Source organism: Gobius niger, assembly GCF_951799975.1.
Source record: "Gobius niger genome assembly, chromosome: 5".
In the NCBI taxonomy this organism is placed as follows: domain Eukaryota; kingdom Metazoa; phylum Chordata; class Actinopteri; order Gobiiformes; family Gobiidae; genus Gobius; species Gobius niger.
Window position 1 is genome coordinate 14324721 of NC_136856.1, and position 18372 is coordinate 14343092.

At 43.0% G+C, this 18372-nt stretch overlaps 3 protein-coding genes across 18 annotated transcripts in view; all 3 read right to left on the bottom strand.

Moving 5' to 3' along the window:
• LOC306963728 (protocadherin gamma-C5-like) overlaps window positions 1-18372 on the bottom strand; it is a 237339-nt gene that overhangs the window by 121211 nt on the left and 97756 nt on the right. The window contains exon 1 of one of the 16 annotated variants that reach the window (XM_079557404.1): window positions 3759-6213. The exons of 12 other annotated variants lie outside the window; for them this stretch is intronic. In XM_079557404.1, coding sequence (XP_079413530.1) covers window positions 3759-6188 — 2430 coding nt within the window. In that variant the 5' untranslated portion in view covers window positions 6189-6213. Of the gene's footprint in view, window positions 1-471; window positions 2999-3758; window positions 6214-18372 lie in introns of those variants that run through there. 3 more of the 16 variants (XM_079557383.1, XM_079557403.1, XM_079557381.1) reach the window with 3 other exon arrangements.
• Window positions 1-18372, bottom strand: part of LOC306963747 (protocadherin beta-16-like) — a 199545-nt gene that overhangs the window by 79161 nt on the left and 102012 nt on the right. The gene's annotated exons all lie outside the window — the stretch shown is intronic.
• Window positions 6884-17530, bottom strand: LOC306963473 (uncharacterized protein). The gene is made up of 4 exons (XM_079557044.1): window positions 14793-17530; window positions 11538-14000; window positions 8266-9190; window positions 6884-7399 (listed from the first exon to the last, which is right to left on the bottom strand). The coding sequence occupies exons 1-4, from the start codon at window positions 17226-17228 to the stop codon at window positions 6933-6935; spliced, it is 6291 nt and encodes a 2096-aa protein (XP_079413170.1). The 5' UTR covers window positions 17229-17530; the 3' UTR covers window positions 6884-6932.

Consider the following 18372-nt stretch of genomic DNA (forward strand, 5'->3'; position numbering starts at 1 on the left):
TAGATCTATGCTTCAGTTGTCACATATTAAAAATGTAAACGTGTCATTTGAAGGAGTAAAAATATATTGCCGTAGTGGAAACAAGCAATATGATGAATAACAACTGCATGCAATATTCACCAAAATAGCAGATATCAACACAGCATTGAACATTGACAAATGATGCTAAATTAACACTATTTATCTAGAGGTGTGTGTAACTACAATGCAAAGTCAATTAAGAACTATGTAATTTTAAAACATTATTATTCAAGTAAGACTATAAAACACCAAAATGCACTTGAATATAATACAAAAAAAAATTAAAGAAAATCACAGAGTAAACATATTACCTTCCTGCCGTGGGGAGAAAATTAAGGGCAGATGAAGGAGAAACCAATTCAGCACCAAGGACAGAGCACACGAGTAAAAAAAAAAAAAATGCTATTCATATTAATATTTCCACCAACAGAATTAAAAATACAATCTCACCAGTGTAGAGGCTGTGGATCTCTGTTGTCCATTCTGCGCAGACTCTGTACCGACGTCATCAACACTGACCAAACTTTGACTCATTGGCTGCATGTATTTAATGTCACTCTTTCTGGAGTCTGTGGTCCTGCACGTGTCGTAATTGTACACGTGTGGGAGAGTCGCTGTGCCCAGAGTGTCTGAGTAACGTGGAGGATAATATGGGATCACTGGCAGATTGGAGTGATACAGGACGCGAGACTGTCTCCATCTGTAGATTTTCACTGATATAATGACCACTACACACGTTATGAACAGAAAGGAGACCACAGCCAGAGCCAGCACTAAGTAAAAAGTCAGGTTGTCGTTGTACTCCTTGTCGTGCGTAAAGTCCGTGAACTCAGACATGACTTCAGGAAAGCTGTCCGCCACCACCACGTTAACAATGACTGTAGCTGAACGAGAGGGCTGCCCGTTGTCCTCCACTATAACAGCCAGTCTCTGTTTGACTGCATCTTTATCAGTCACTTGGCGGATAGTTCTTATTTCTCCATTCTGTAAGCCCACTTCAAACAGCGCCCTGTCTGCGGCTTTCTGCAGTTTATAGGAGAGCCAGGCATTCTGTCCAGAGTCCACATCCACAGCCACCACTTTAGTGACCAGATAGCCCACATCTGCTGAACGAGGCACCATCTCAGCCACCAGAGAGCCCCCAGTCTGGACTGGGTACAGCACCTGAGGGCCGTTGTCGTTCTGGTCCTGAACCAGGATTTTCACAGTCACATTGCTACTGAGAGGAGGAGAGCCTCCGTCCTGCGCTTTGACGACGCACATAAACTGTTTGGTTTGTTCATAATCAAAGGAGCGCACGGCACTAATAACTCCATTTTCTGAATTAACAGAGATATAACCAGAAACTGGAGACCCGCCGATGTCACACTCCTCTAAAATATAAGACACACGCGCGTTCTGGTTTTCATCCGAGTCTTTGGCAACGACACTGAGCACAGAAGAACCGGGGGAGTTATTCTCTGTTATTGTTGCGCTGTAGAGCGCACGCGTGAACACTGGAGGGTTATCATTCACATCAGAGATCTTTAAATTAAATGTTTTTGTGACTGAGAGTGGAGGCTTTCCTGAGTCTGAGGCGATCACTGTGATGTTAAAATCTGAAACACTTTCTCGATCTAATGGCGCATTGGTGACCAGCGCATAATAGTTTCTCACATTAGATTTCACTTCAACAGGGGCGCTTCCCTCCACTGCGCACCTCACCTGTCCGTTCTCCCCTGAATCCAAGTCTTTCACATTAATTATACCGATGGTGGTGCCCACGGGAGAGTCTTCTGACACAGGACTAGAGAAAGACATCACGCTAATAACAGGCCCATTGTCGTTTACGTCAATTATTTCTATTTCAACTTTGCAAGTATTGGTCAGTCCTCCCTGATCTTTTGCTTCAACTCTGAATTCAATTTTTTTGTCTTTTTCAAAGTCTATTTCACTGGACACAAAAATTGATCCTGTGACTGCATCTATTCTTAAAAAATCTGGCATTGAGGCTTTTGACTTGGAAAAGGAATACGTAATTTGACTGTTTGCTCCGCTATCTGCGTCACTAGCATTAACTGTAAGAATATGAGTGCCTCTGGGTGAATTTTCAGTAACAGTGGCTTTATAAATACTCTGATTAAACACAGGGGCATTGTCATTGGCATCTAACACGTCTATATTTATATTTACTGTACCAGATCTCTGTGGACTTCCTCCGTCAACAGCCACTAGTTTTAGATTAAGTCGAGGCTCTTTTTCTCTGTCTAATATATTCTCAAGCACCATCTGAATGTATTTAGTACCGTCTGGATTAAGGTGTTGTTTCAAAACAAAATTTTCATTTTCAGTCAAATGATAATTCTGCAAACCATTTTCTCCAACATCAGCATCACCTGCGGTTTCCAAATCAAAGCTGGATTCAATTGTGGCTGATTCACTAATTTCAAACTGTAATTGTTTGCTCTGAAAACTGGGCGCATTGTCGTTTACATCCAGCACTTCTATAGTCACCGGGTGTAACTCCATCGGGTTTTCCAATAAAATCTCAAAGGTGAAGCTGCAGGGCGTCACGTCTCCACAGAGCTGCTCTCTGTCTATCCGCTCATTCACCACCAGAGTCCCTTTGTCTGTCTTCAGCTCCGCGTACTGGACATTTTCTCCAGTCACGATACGAGCTCGGCCTGAACGAAGCCGTTTTAGGTCCAAAACCAGGTCCTGTGCCACGTTACCGATAAGAGAGCCCTTCCTCATCTCCTCCGGGATTGAGTAGCGGATCTGGGCGTCGCTTTGAACGATAGAAAACATCAGTAAAACACAGGACAATATGGCTTGCGTAGAAGGCACGAAGAGTCGCCATTTCGGGATTCCAAGATGAAGATATCCAAGTTGTTTTTCAAATGCCATTGCAAATCTCACGAATGAGATACAAACATTAACCAAAAACAATCTTCGTATATTGCGTAAATCCAGTGTTAGATATCCTATTTCGTTGGACTATGTGTGAGATGATGGCAGAAAAAGAAGCCGCTCCGGTCAGGGGGACAAAATGCAGTGATGATGGGGGGGAAAACCAGGCATGCACACAGCGATCAGAACGACTTGAAGGACAACAGCGTCGCTATGAGGCCAAAAGCCGAAATTATAAACTGCAGGCACACAAATAAAGGGATACTTCACGATGACTTTATGACTGCCATTTCAGACGAGTCAGCAAAAATAAGTTAACACCAGAACATACACCTAGTCTCAAATGGCTCAATGCATATTGTAAATCATACCAATATATCACTCTCAGACAACGAACACAACTTAATTAATAGAATAGCACTAAATAATGATTCTATCAACCAATACAACTGGTTACATAAACGCTTAGAAAATAGCACAAGCCCAACATTATTTGCTGACGATTATGTCACAAAAAACATACTTTTAGTATCGCCTTTAAGTAAATACCCTGGGTTTCTGTCAGCTTGAATACATTTTTTTATCTACTGTTGAAATAATGTAGAGATTTTTGTTTGATTCAAACAATACTTCAAAATCAGTACCACGGACAGTGCCCGTGCGTAAAAGAAATTCTGGAGAAAACATAGCAGTTATAAACATCTACAGCTATTGAAATGTTGTGTTAAAAATAAACCACGCAGAGAACCAATGCGGAGCAAAACACTGGAAACTCAGTGAAACGAACAATTTCCAATTCAATGTGCGTGTTCAGCATTATGTATATGCAGTTAATAATACAGTCTCACCAGTGTAGAGGCTGTGGATCTCTGTTGTCCGTTCTGCGCAGACTCTGTTCCCACGTCATCAACACTGACCAAACTTTGACTCATCGGCTGCATGTATTTAATGTCACTCTTTCTGGAGTCTGTGGTCCTGCACGTGTCGTAATTGTACACGTGCGGGAGAGTCGCTGTGCCCAGAGTGTCTGAGTAACGTGGAGGATAATATGGGATCACTGGCAGATTGGAGTGATACAGGACGCGAGACTGTCTCCATCTGTAGATTTTCACTGATATAATGACCACTACACACGTGATGAACAGAAAGGAGACCACAGCCAGAGCCAGCACTAAGTAAAAAGTCAGGTTGTCGTTGTACTCCTTGTCGTGCGTAAAGTCCGTGAACTCAGACATGACTTCAGGAAAGCTGTCCGCCACCACCACGTTAACAATGACTGTAGCTGAACGAGAGGGCTGCCCGTTGTCCTCCACTATAACAGCCAGTCTCTGTTTGACTGCATCTTTATCAGTCACTTGGCGGATAGTTCTTATTTCTCCATTCTGTAAGCCCACTTCAAACAGCGCCCTGTCTGTGGCTTTCTGCAGTTTATAGGAGAGCCAGGCATTCTGTCCAGAGTCCACATCCACAGCCACCACTTTAGTGACCAGATAGCCCACATCTGCTGAACGAGGCACCATCTCAGCCACCAGAGAGCCCCCAGTCTGGACTGGGTACAGCACCTGAGGACCGTTGTCGTTCTGGTCCTGGATCAGGATTTTCACAGTCACATTGCTACTGAGAGGAGGAGAGCCTCCGTCCTGCGCTTTGATGACGCATAGAAACTGTTTGGTTTGTTCATAATCAAAGGAGCGCGCGGCACTAATGACTCCAGTTTCTGAATTCAAAGAGACAAAATTAGAAATGGGATTACCGCCAATAACCGTTTCATCCAAGATGTATGTTATTTTGGCATTTTGGTTCCAATCAGAGTCTCGCGCACTGACCGCAAAAAAGGAATGTCCAGGAGAATTATTTTCAGTAACATACGCAGTATAACTCAGCTTTTCAAAAACCGGGGCATTGTCATTGACATCAGATATTTTAAGATGTAAAATAGTAGAACTTGAAAGAGAAGGACTTCCTAAGTCAGTGGCTTTAATGGTTATATTATATTCAGACTGTGACTCTCGGTCAAAGTATTGATTCGTGACTAAATTATAATATTTACTGAGAGACGACTCTATCTTAAACGGGAGCGCACCCTCAATCGAACATTTAATTTCACCATTCAAATCAGAGTCAGCATCTTTAATATTTAAAATAGCTATTGTGGTTCCAGGGGGAGAATCTTCAGACACGGGGCTCGAAAATGACATAACATTGATTATTGGGGCATTGTCATTAACATCTGCAACCTCAATAATGACTTTACTAGTGCCCGTAAGGCCTCCGTGATCTCTGGCTTCAACTCGCACCTCAAACTTCTTATTCTTTTCATAATCTATTTGGCCAGACACTGAAATTGACCCAGAGTTTTCATCTATGGTAAATACTCCCCCTCCACTTCCTTTCATTTCAGAAAGACTGTACGTAATGATGCCATATGAGCCACTATCCGCATCCGTGGCGTTTACTTGTATTATATGTGTTCCTTTCACAGTATTTTCCATCACAAACGCTTTGTACAGAGACTGGTTAAAAACTGGAATATTGTCATTTGCGTCTAAAACTGTAATATCGATACTGACTGTGCCTGATCTCTGTGGCACTCCTCCGTCAACGGCGATTAATTTCAAAGCCAGTCTTGGGCTCTGCTCTCTGTCTAAAGGCTTCTGGAGCACCATTTCAATATATTCACCGCCATCTGAACTTGTGTGTTGTTTTAATACGAAGTTTTCGTTCGGAGATAAAATGTATTCCTGCAATGCGTTTTGACCCACATCTGGATCCTTTGCGCTTCGGAGTGGGAAGTGGGCTCCTACCCCTGCAGATTCACTGATTTCCAAATGGATGTGCCTGTCCTTGTCCGGGAAAATGGGCGCGTGGTCATTTATGTCCAAAACCTCGACAGTTATCCTATGGAGCTCCATCGGGTTTTCTAAAATCATCTCGAAGCTGAAGCTGCAGGGCGTCACGTCTCCGCAGAGCTGCTCTCTGTCTATCCGCTCATTCACCACCAGAGTCCCTTTGTCTGCCTTCAGCTCCGCGTACTGGACATTTTCTTCAGTCACAATTCGAGCCCGACCAGAGCGGAGCCTTTTTAAATCCAAACCAAGGTCTTGGGCCACGTTACCGATAACAGAGCCCTTTTTCATCTCCTCCGGCACCGAATACCGAATCTGACCGTGCGCAGCAGTAACCAGGAGTAGAAAAGACAAAAATACAACCCGCTTCGATGCAGGAAAGAAATCATTTCTCCTGAATAAAAAAAGCGAGAGAGAAGTCCGAGAATCCATTATTTCAACAACCTAATGAGATGGATATGACTTGAACAAAAACTATGCCAAGAAAATGGCAATTAAAAAATAATAACGGGCATCGAGAGAAGAAGTCCTGCGGTATGTTGACTGTACACAGAATGTGCACTGAAATGGCGTCGTGATATGGAGGTGTGGTGGAGCTGAGTGACGACAGCACAATGATTTTATCCCAGAACAACAGCGTCCCCCAGAGTACAAGGAGAATCAACACCAGACTCAGAGGTACGTTCACATTATATAGTGTGGCATTGAAGAAAATAGCTCCTAAAATGTTTAAATGATGGTGTGGGAATAGTGACAATATTAGCTGCACAAAAATCAAACCGAAATAGCAGTGGTAATTGCTGTAATTAGAAATGTGAAAAAAAAATCACATAACAAAACGAGTCAATTATTTAAGTAGTATCGTTAAAATTACACAAATAGAAGATATCTGTCCTCAGTATGATCAGTTCTGACTTGCCATTTGAGAAAGATCTACCAGTGAAATAAGTCTAACAAACACAGACAAACAGACACACATCTAATTTTAAGTGCAATGAGATGATTGTTCCTATTTAAGTGCAGAAATACCTGCTGAAAATAATTATTTTTTTAAGCTTTGCAATAAAAATGCACCAAGAACGGATTCTTGATTATTAAAAATGAATCACACGTGTAGTCGCAATAACAATGCTTATTTGATGCTTGTTGCATCTCAACTTCTGCTGAAAAGATCAATTATAAAAGGAAATGTCTAACCTCTAGAGGAGAGTCTGGCTCGTCCAGGATGCTCTTCTCGCTCTGTATCCGCTGCATCGTCCCTGTTGAACTGGGATCCATGATCAGCACGTTCTGACTACCAGCTCTGCCAAACTTACAGTCACTCTTTCTGGAGTCTGTGGTCCTGCACGTGTCGTAATTGTACACGTGCGGGAGAGTCGCTGTGCCCAGAGTGTCTGAGTAACGTGGAGGATAATATGGGATCACTGGCAGATTGGAGTGATACAGGACGCGAGACTGTCTCCATCTGTAGATTTTCACTGATATAATGACCACTACACACGTGATGAACAGAAAGGAGACCACAGCCAGAGCCAGCACTAAGTAAAAAGTCAGGTTGTCGTTGTACTCCTTGTCGTGCGTAAAGTCCGTGAACTCAGACATGACTTCAGGAAAGCTGTCCGCCACCACCACGTTAACAATGACTGTATGTGACCTGACGGGGGCGCATGGGGGTGCATTATCTTACCATGATGTTACCATTTAAAACCAACAACGCCAGCCCAGCGTTATACTGGGCAAATGAAAATATCCCCACGCTTAAGGCACCACAGGTTCGTATTAACTTGGGACAGAGACAATAATGCAGTCGGTTAATTTATTAACGTTTTCGTTGCTTTGCTTTTAAAACATAGTTGTCCATAGACAGGTTCACAGTTCCTTGATTTACTGACAGGTATCATTTCATGTAGTTGTCAGTCAGTCCAATGCACAATGTCCATGTTACCAGTCCGATACGAGTCTCGACCACCACGAGACGCCGTGTGGCGGAGGAAGGACCAGGTGACAGACACGAGACAGAAAAAGGGAGGCTCTCCCGCCGACCAGCAGCCTAGGAGGTTACAATATAATTAGTCTAACAGTATAAATCTACGTACATAACAGGGACACTAAACGTGCACATACCGGGTGGCTGTGACACATCCAGACACACACACACGCGAAGGCTACAGCCGCGACGCCGACCTCGCACAGCCGAGAAGCTACAAACAATGCTAGTGTTAGCTCAGCGCACAACTGATAGTTACGAACAATAATGATCTCATTGCCACTCACCGAGAGCACATGCTACACCGCATGCTCCGAACACTGGGCTTGACGCCTTGAGACAGTGACATTTCCTCGTTCTTAGCGACAATCTTCATACATGTTACACTACGAGCTCTGACAGCCATGCTAGCTCCTGGTCGGCGGGTGACGTCACGGAGGGGAGAGGTCAGGTGGGACGAACAAAGGGGAATGCTGCCCTATTTATACCCCGCAGGCAACCACGCATCATTCATACTGCCACATGTAGCTGAACGAGAGGGCTGCCCGTTGTCCTCCACTATAACAGCCAGTCTCTGTTTGACTGCATCTTTATCAGTCACTTGGCGGATAGTTCTGATTTCTCCATTCTGTAAGCCCACTTCAAACAGCGCCCTGTCTGCGGCTTTCTGCAGTTTGTAGGAGAGCCAGGCATTCTGTCCAGAGTCCACATCCACAGCCACCACTTTAGTGACCAGATAGCCCACATCTGCTGAACGAGGCACCATCTCAGCAACCAGAGAGCCCCCAGTCTGGACTGGGTACAGCACCTGAGGGCCGTTATCGTTCTGGTCCTGAACCAGGATCTTAACTGGGACCACTGAGCTCAGAGGAGGGGAGCCCGCGTCACGCGCAGTCACATTGAATTCAAACATTTTTATTTGTTCATAATCAAACGATTTTCCTGCAGAGATGACGCCACTTTCTGAATTTACAGAAACAAAAGAATTTAAAGACGCGCCATTTATTTGTTTTTCCTCCAGGAAATAAGAGATACGAGCGTTTTGGCCCCAGTCCGCATCACGAGCCCGTACAGTAAATACTGAAAATCCAGGTGAGTTATTCTCTGGGACTGTCCTACTATATTCTGATTCATCAAACTTTGGGGGGTTGTCATTGACGTCAGAAACTTTGACATGAATAGTTTTTCTGTTGGACAGTGGCGGAGAGCCTTTGTCAGTGACAGTTATAGTGATATTATATTCAGACACGCTCTCTCTGTCCAACACGTCATCAGTTATTATTGAGTAATAACCAGACAATGAAGACTCGATTTTAAAGGGGAAATCATTGTTAATAGAGCATTCAACTAAACCGTTTCTCTCAGAGTCGTCATCTTGCACATTAATGACGGCTACAGTTGTGCCTGGAAGGGCATCTTCAGAGATCGTGCTGGAAAATGACATGAGCTGAATAATAGGTGAGTTATCATTCACGTCTGTAACTTGGATAAAAACTTTACACGTGTCTGAATAACCTCCGTGGTCACTGGCCAAAACATTTAACTGAAAGGACTTTGATCTTTCATAATCTAACGAACCAGTTATTTTAATTTCTCCTGTTTTCGAGTCAACGTCAAACAGCTGTTTCGCCTGTTGACCGACATGAGCAAAAGAATAAGTGACTTCACCATTGACGCCTTTATCTGCGTCAGTTGCGCTGACAGCGGTGACCACTGTTCCTGCAGGAGAGTTTTCCTGGACCTCTGCTTTATAAACCTGTTTACTACAGACTGGTGCATTATCGTTAGCATCGAGTACTGTGATGTGAATACGTGCTGTTCCTGATCTCTGCGGTGCGCCTCCGTCTGACGCAACTAAAACCAGCGCGTGCTCCTCATCTTTCTCTCGATCTAACGGTGTTATTAAAACCATCTCCACAATCTGACTGCCATCAGGCTGGCTCTGCATTTCTAGTTTAAAATGATCTGAGGGTTTTAGAGAATATTTCTGAATATAATTCAGACCAACATCGGAATCATCAGCGCGCTGTAATGCGTAACGGGTCCCCGGTGCCGCAGTTTCAACTATTTTTAAATACATCTCCTCTTTCGGAAAAGCTGGCGTATTATCGTTCACATCCGTAACTTCCACAGTAACACGATAGAGTTGAATTGGATTCTCAAGAATTACCTCAAAACTAAAGCTGCAGGGCGTTGTTTTTTCACACAGATCCTCTCGGTCGATTCGCTCTTTAACAACAAGGATGCCTTTGTCTCGCTTTAAATCAACATATTGTCGACTTCCTTTAGCTACAATCCGAGCGTTCCCTGAGACCAGTCTTTGCACATCCAATCCCAAATCTCTGGCAATATTTCCCACAAATGATCCCTCCGCCTGCTCTTCGGGAACGGAGTATCGAGCCTGTCCAGACACAGACTTCAGTGAACAGAGACAAAGAAGCACAGCAAGGCCGATACATTGGCCTCTGAGAGCGAGCCACCTCAAAGAAGCCATTGAAAATAGATACAACAAAGGTAAAGTCCGTTTAAAAGTGAATGATTTCCAAATTTGTAAGAGCCTAAATTAATCTGCGCAGGTTGAAACGTCCGTCCTCTGTTACAGCAAAAAATGTCTGAGTAGAAAAGGGGAAGGAACATGACACAGAAGCCAATACAAAACTGCCCACAGTCAACAGCGGCGCTTGGAGTCCATACAAGGGATTGCGGTGCCTACTTCATTGACAAATATACACGATGGTGAGTGTAAAATATTCGTAGAATTCAGAGTAATGTAATTGAAAAATATATTTAAGGAAAAAAAAGAGTTTATACAACATCAGGCCAAAATTATAAAGGAATAGACTAAAATACTGGTCTTCATTAATGATTAACTGTCATAAATGGTTCAAGTGCGACATATTCAAATCATGTTAACTTAGGGAATAAAATTACGGAGCAGTGCTATACATTACTACAAGTCGAGACGTGAGTAATTGCATGTATGAAAAACAAAAAAAGGAAATCATCACCACCACCACCACCACCACCACCACCACCACCACCACCACCACCACCACCACCACCACCGTAATAGCTTATGTTGAAATGTATTCACTTAAAACATTCTCCAAATCACATGTAAGCAAAACGTATGCTGGACATTTCAGAATGAGAATCCGGATCTGTTTTATTGCCGTGGATATGAAGAGATTCACAACTAGGATTTATTTTTTCGGTCCATTGTGCGACATGAAACATAAAACTTAAAACATGCAACTTCAGATGAATAATAAACTATAACGACTTTAAACTATAGGGCTATAAGACTACAAGGACATGCGTAAGAACATTAGATTCAAACTATGATAAAGACAATAACAATTTGACACAGAACAGCGTGAGTGTAAATACAGATGAACAGGTGCATTGGGTTCACTAGTCTGCAACGGAGTTGTTGGGTCTTGTTTTTGGTCATGAGTGTGATGGTGGACGGAAAAAACTATTCATGGACCGTAGCCTCCTACCTCTTTAACACTGCAACATTTTTTTTATGGTGAAGATTAAAAATAACAATTAAAAAAGACACTATAGTAAGCAACATTTGTACAGTACAATATTAGTATCCACCCGTCGGAGAGCGACTATTTGAGGAGGAGTCATGAAGAAAAGCACACAGAAATCAGCACCATGGACAGAGCACTGGAGTGGCGAAACGAATGAGCATAACGAATGTCAAAAACTAAGGGAAAAAAAAAAAAAAACGATATTAACTAATGTGAATATTTACAAAAACTTAATTAAAAATACAGTCTCACCAGTGTAGAGGCTGTGGATCTCTGCTGTCCGTTCTGCGCAGACTCTGTCCCGACGTCATCAACACTGACCAAACTTTGACTCATCGGCTGCATGTATTTAATGTCACTCTTTCTGGAGTCTGTGGTCCTGCACGTGTCGTAATTGTACACGTGCGGGAGAGTCGCTGTGCCCAGAGTGTCTGAATAACGTGGAGGATAATATGGGATCACTGGCAGATTGGAGTGATACAGGACGCGAGACTGTCTCCATCTGTAGATTTTCACTGATATAATGACCACTACACACGTGATGAACAGAAAGGAGACCACAGCCAGAGCCAGCACTAAGTAAAAAGTCAGGTTGTCGTTGTACTCCTTATCATGTGAAAAATCCGTGAACTCAGACATGACTTCAGGAAAGCTGTCCGCCACCACCACGTTAACAATGACTGTAGCTGAACGAGAGGGCTGCCCGTTGTCCTCCACTATAACAGCCAGTCTCTGTTTGACTACATCTTTATCAGTCACTTGGCGGATAGTTCTGATTTCTCCATTCTGTAAGCCCACTTCAAACAGCGCCCTGTCTGCGGCTTTCTGCAGTTTATAGGAGAGCCAGGCATTCTGTCCAGAGTCCACATCCACAGCCACCACTTTAGTGACCAGATAGCCCACATCTGCTGAACGAGGCACCATCTCAGCCACCAGAGAGCCCCCAGTCTGGACTGGGTACAGCACCTGAGGGCCGTTGTCGTTCTGGTCCTGAACCAGGATTTTCACAGTCACATTGCTACTGAGAGGAGGAGAGCCTCCGTCCTGCGCTTTGATGACGCACAGAAACTGTTTGGTTTGTTCATAATCAAAGGAGCGCGCGGCACTAATGACTCCATTTTCTGAATTAACGGAGATATAACCAGAAACTGGAGACCCGCCGATGTCACACTCCTCTAAAATATAAGACACACGCGCATTCTGGTTTTCATCCGGGTCTTTAGCAACGACAATGAGCACAGAAAAACCGGGGGAGTTATTTTCTGTTATTGTCGCGCTGTAGAGCGCGCGTGTGAACACTGGAGGGTTATCATTCACATCAGAGATCTTTAAATTAAATGTTTTTGTCACTGAGAGTGGAGGCTTTCCTGAGTCTGAGGCGATTACTGTGATGTTAAAATCTGAAACACTTTCTCGATCTAATGGCGCATTGGTGACCAGCGCGTAATAGTTTCTCACATTAGATTTCACTTCAACGGGGGCACTTCCCTCCACTGCGCACCTCACCTGTCCGTTCTCCCCCGAATCCAAGTCTTTCACATTAATTATACCGATGGTGGTGCCCACGGGAGAGTCTTCTGACACAGGACTAGAGAACGACATCACGTTAATAACAGGTGCATTGTCGTTTACGTCAATAACTTCTATTTCTATTTTACAAGTATCTGTCAGACCACCTTGGTCTTTGGCTTCCACTCGAAATTCCAACTTTTTATCTTTTTCGAAATCTACTTGTTTGGTTAAATAAACCCTTCCTGTGACTTCATGGATTTCAAAGAAATCGGATATTGACGCTTTTGATTTTGAAAAAGAAAATGTTACTTTTCCGTTTGTTCCGGTGTCTATATCAGTGGCATTGACGGTAAGAATATGTGTGCCTTTGGGTGAATTCTCAGTCACAGTGGCTTTATAAATACTCTGATTAAACACAGGGGCATTGTCATTAATATCTAACACGACTATATTTATATTTACTGTACCAGATCTCTGTGGACTTCCTCCGTCAAAAGCCACTAGTTTTAGATTTAGGCGCGGCTCTTTCTCTCTGTCTAACGAATTCTGTAGGACCATATGAATGTACTTTGTCCCGTCTGGGTTAATATGTTCCTTCAAAACAAAATGATCATTTTCATTTAAAATATATTCCTGCAAACCATTTTCTCCAACATCAGAATCGCCTGCAGTCTCCAAGTCAAAACGTGACCCAATCGTGGCTGCTTCGCCTATTTCAAAATCGAGGTATTTTCTCTCAAAATTGGGCGCATTGTCGTTCACATCCAGCACCTCTATAGTCACCGGGTGTAACTCCATCGGGTTTTCCAATAAAATCTCAAAGGTGAAGCTGCAGGGCGTCACGTCTCCACAGAGCTGCTCTCTGTCTATCCGCTCATTCACTACCAGAGTCCCTTTGTCTGCCTTCAGCTCCGCGTACTGGACATTTTCTCCAGTCACGATACGAGCTCGGCCTGAACGAAGCCGTTTTAGGTCCAAACCCAAGTCCTGTGCCACGTTTCCGATAAGAGAGCCCTTCCTCATCTCCTCCGGGATTGAGTAGCGGATCTGGGCGTCGCTTTGAATAAAAAACAACATCAGGAAAACACACGACGACAGCGTTGGTGCAGCTGGCACGAAGACTCGCCATTTTGATTTTCCAACGAAATAATGTTTACGTTTGTTTTCAATGGCCATAATTAAGTCATCAACAAGATCAACAAGCTCTCACAATCGATTCTCATCCAGGGTAAAAATCCTTTGCTCTGTATGCATTCCTTCTTATAGCTGTTTTTGCTGAGATGAAGTCGCACTGAGAACTGCACCGGTCCTTTACTCAAAACGAAGTGATGGGAGGGAAGAGCACCCACAGAGCACTCAAAATAACTCACAGGACAACAGCGTCGCTATGAGGTCAGAAGCAGAAACACAAAACTAAGGGACATCTATGAATGGAAATTCCCTATGATGCGCATAAGACACCTATATCGAGTTTCACTTTAATCAAATAAATAGTCAAATAAATGTGAACATTGCGCATAATACATGATCACCCACTCATTAAGAAATGTTAACATTGTTTTTCTGAAGAAAAAGTAGAAGAAAGAGAGAAAGAACGTCAATTACACTGTGTAAATTCAAACGTGAGACAGCCTATATTTTTTCATTCGTTTGGAAGAAAAATGACACAAAAATATAATGTATTTGTAAACCTATCAATATAGTAAAAGATATATTGTACTGTCTGAATAAAACATATATTAAATCCCTGTCCGGCCAGACACAATTTATTTGAACTCAAAGAAGTAAATCCCATATCAGCACCACGGAAAGTGTGTGTGGAAAAGTAATCACGGGACGAATTGTTGACATGAGAAAAACATACAATGGATGTTACAGAAATAAGAACCGACTGAATTTCCAAAGTTTTGGATAATAACTTTTTACTAAAATAAATTTCATAACACAACTGTTAACAGTATGGATGTGTGTAATAAATTAAGGAGCAATGCTCACCAGTGTAGAGGCTGTGGATCTCTGCTGTCCATTCTGCGCACACTCTGTCCCAACGTCATCAACACTGACCAAACTTTGACTCATCGGCTGCATGTATTTAATGTCACTCTTTCTGGAGTCTGTGGTCCGGCACGTGTCGTAATTGTACACGTGCGGGAGAGTCGCTGTGCCCAGAGTGTCTGAGTAACGTGGAGGATAATATGGGATCACTGGCAGATTGGAGTGATACAGGACGCGAGACTGTCTCCATCTGTAGATTTTCACTGATATAATGACCACTACACACGTGATGAACAGAAAGGAGACCACAGCCAGAGCCAGCACTAAGTAAAAAGTCAGGTTGTCGTTGTACTCCTTGTCGTGTGTAAAGTCCGTGAACTCAGACATGACTTCAGGAAAGCTGTCCGCCACCACCACGTTAACAATGACTGTAGCTGAACGAGAGGGCTGCCCGTTGTCCTCCACTATAACAGCCAGTCTCTGTTTGACTGCATCTTTATCAGTCACTTGGCGGATAGTTCTGATTTCTCCATTCTGTAAGCCCACTTCAAACAGCGCCCTGTCTGCGGCTTTCTGCAGTTTATAGGAGAGCCAGGCATTCTGTCCAGAGTCCACATCCACAGCCACCACTTTAGTGACCAGATAGCCCACATCTGCTGAACGAGGCACCATCTCAGCCACCAGAGAGCCCCCAGTCTGGACTGGATACAGCACCTGAGGGCCGTTATCGTTCTGGTCCTGAACCAGGATCTTCACAGTCACATTGCTACTGAGAGGAGGAGAGCCTCCGTCCTGCGCTTTGATGACGCACAGAAACTGTTTGGTTTGTTCATAATCAAAGGAGCGCGCGGCACTAATGACTCCATTTTCTGAATTAACAGAGATATAACCGGAAACGGGAGACCCGCCGATGTCACACTCCTCTAAAATATAAGACACACGCGCGTTCTGGTTTTCATCCGGGTCTTTAGCAACGACACTGAGCACAGAAAAACCGGGGGAGTTATTCTCTGTTATTGTCGCGCTGTAGAGCGCACGTGTGAACACTGGAGGGTTATCATTCACATCAGAGATCTTTAAATTAAATGTTTTTGTCACTGAGAGTGGAGGCTTTCCTGAGTCTGAGGCGATTACTGTGATGTTAAAATCTGAAACACTTTCTCGATCTAATGGCGCATTGGTGACCAGCGCGTAATAGTTTCTCACATTAGATTTAACTTCAACGGGGGCACTTCCCTCCACTGCGCACCTCACCTGTCCGTTCTCCCCTGAATCCAAGTCTTTCACATTAATTATACCGATGGTGGTGCCCACGGGAGAGTCTTCTGACACAGGACTAGAGAACGACATCACGTTAATAACAGGTGCATTGTCGTTTACGTCAATAATTTCAATTTCTACATCACACTTATCTGTTAGTTCCCCTTGATCTTTAGCCTCCACACGGAACTCGAATTTTTTATATTTTTCAAAATCCAAGTCTTTTGCTACAAAAATTGTCCCGGTAATGTGATTTATTTCAAAGTAACCACCTATTGGTGCTTTAGATTTGGAAAAGGAGTACGTTACTTGACTGTTTGCACCACTGTCTATATCAGTGGCATTGACAGTAAGAATACGAGTGCCTTTGGGTGAATTTTCAGTCACAGTGGCTTTATATATACTCTGATTAAACACAGGGGCATTGTCATTGGCATCTAGCACGTCTATATTTATATTTACTGTGCCGGATCTCTCTGGACTTCCTCCGTCAACAGCCACTAGTTTCAGTTTAAGGTGCTGCTCTTTCTCTCTGTCTAACGCATTCTGAAGCACCATTACACTGTACTTACTCCCATCGGGATTAACATGTTGTTTTAAAGCAAAGTTATCATTTGGAGACAGGTTATAATTTTGCAAACCATTTTCACCAACATCAGCATCCTGTGCAGCTTCTAAATCATATCGTGATCCAATCGTGGCTGATTCACTAATTTTCAAATCAAATTGTTTGCTCTGAAAAGTGGGCGCATTGTCGTTTACATCCAGCACCTCTATAGTCACCGGGTGTAACTCCATCGGGTTTTCCAATAAAATCTCAAAGGTGAAGCTGCAGGGCGTCACGTCTCCACAGAGCTGCTCTCTGTCTATCCGCTCATTCACCACCAGAGTCCCTTTGTCTGTCTTCAGCTCCGCGTACTGGACATTTTCTCCAGTCACGATACGAGCTCGGCCTGAACGAAGCCTTTTTAGGTCCAATCCCAAGTCCTGTGCCACGTTACCGATAAGAGAGCCCTTCCTCATCTCCTCCGGGACTGAGTAGCGGATCTGGGCATCGCTTTGAATGAAAAATAACATCAGAAAAACACACGACGACATCGCTGGTGCAGATGGCACGGAGACTCGCCATTTTGACGGACGAAGGAAATTATATCCACGTTGTTTTCCCCAGGCCATAGTAAAACGCGTCAACAGGAACAACAAGCTTTTAAAATTATGCTTCGATAATTTCACGGTGCAAAGCCAGTCTTAGTAATCTATTTTCTTTAAGGTATACGGTTCAGCTAAAGACTGACTGAGAAGCTGCACTGGTCCTGGACACAAAACGCAGTGATGGGAGGGAGTAGCACAGACCCACAACACGCTCACTACAACTCACAGGACAACAGCGTCGCTAAGAGGACAAACATAATAACGACTGTTTAGTGAATCTGAGGTTCATTCATTGTATGTCTATTTTTTTTTTTTTCAATTCAGGAAGTGAAATGACACAAAACATGCACACAAATAAAGATGTAAAAACAACGAGCAATTTAAAAAATCAACGCCATTCCTGGAGTCAAATGAGTTCAGAAGGAAATGCCTTGTCTTATTTTCTTTGCGTCTGCTAAACATGCAATACAATTCCAACATTTACACGAACAAAGGCCCTAAAATCTATTAAAACAAATATGAATACAAATGGCCTATAGCATTATGAAACAAAAGACTATTGTAGACTTAAAGCTTTCAGTGAAAGAATTATTCGGTCGTTTAATAGATTAAAATACTGTAATATAGACTTAGTGCTTGTAATATGGTTAAATCAGCACCATGGACAGCACATAAAACTGTAAGGATTGACGAGTGGACGAAATTGTATTGTTTGATACAATATATTGCAAGTTGCTCAAACAACTCCAGGGCAGGACACAATAACCACAATGTGAAAATTAACTATAACACTTCGATCAATTTCTGCTGAGAAGAATATATTATATGGTTGTATACAGAGGAAGGAGTTATATTTATTCAAGTACATGTGAGTAACTTTTTGATGTAGTAGTACTTCTTGAAATAGTTGTATCTAATATATTTCTTTCTTACTTGATATTACGACCTTCTCCTCTAGGGTGAAGGGAAGTAACATAAAACCCAAGATGTTGGTGGGTAAAAGAAAGTTTACAATGTATTTTCGATATGTAAGGCAAATAATAATAACAAAAAGTAGGCTCTAAATGGAGTACAAAAATAGTCCAAACGTAAAACAAACAGATACAACGAATTCACTAATCTAGTGTCTCACAATATTACAATATTTGGTCACACACGAGAGACACAA

Coding starts and splice junctions, on each gene's coding strand:
- LOC306963473 (XM_079557044.1), bottom strand. CDS start 17,228: ATGGCCTGGGGAAAACAACGTGGATATAATTTCCTTCGTCCGTCAAAA. Junction 14,001..14,792: donor GATCCACAGCCTCTACACTG/GTGAGCATTGCT, acceptor CGATTGTGAGAG/CTTGTTGATCTTGTTGATGA. Junction 9,191..11,537: donor GATCCACAGCCTCTACACTG/GTGAGACTGTAT, acceptor CCTATTATTCAG/CTCATGTCATTTTCCAGCAC.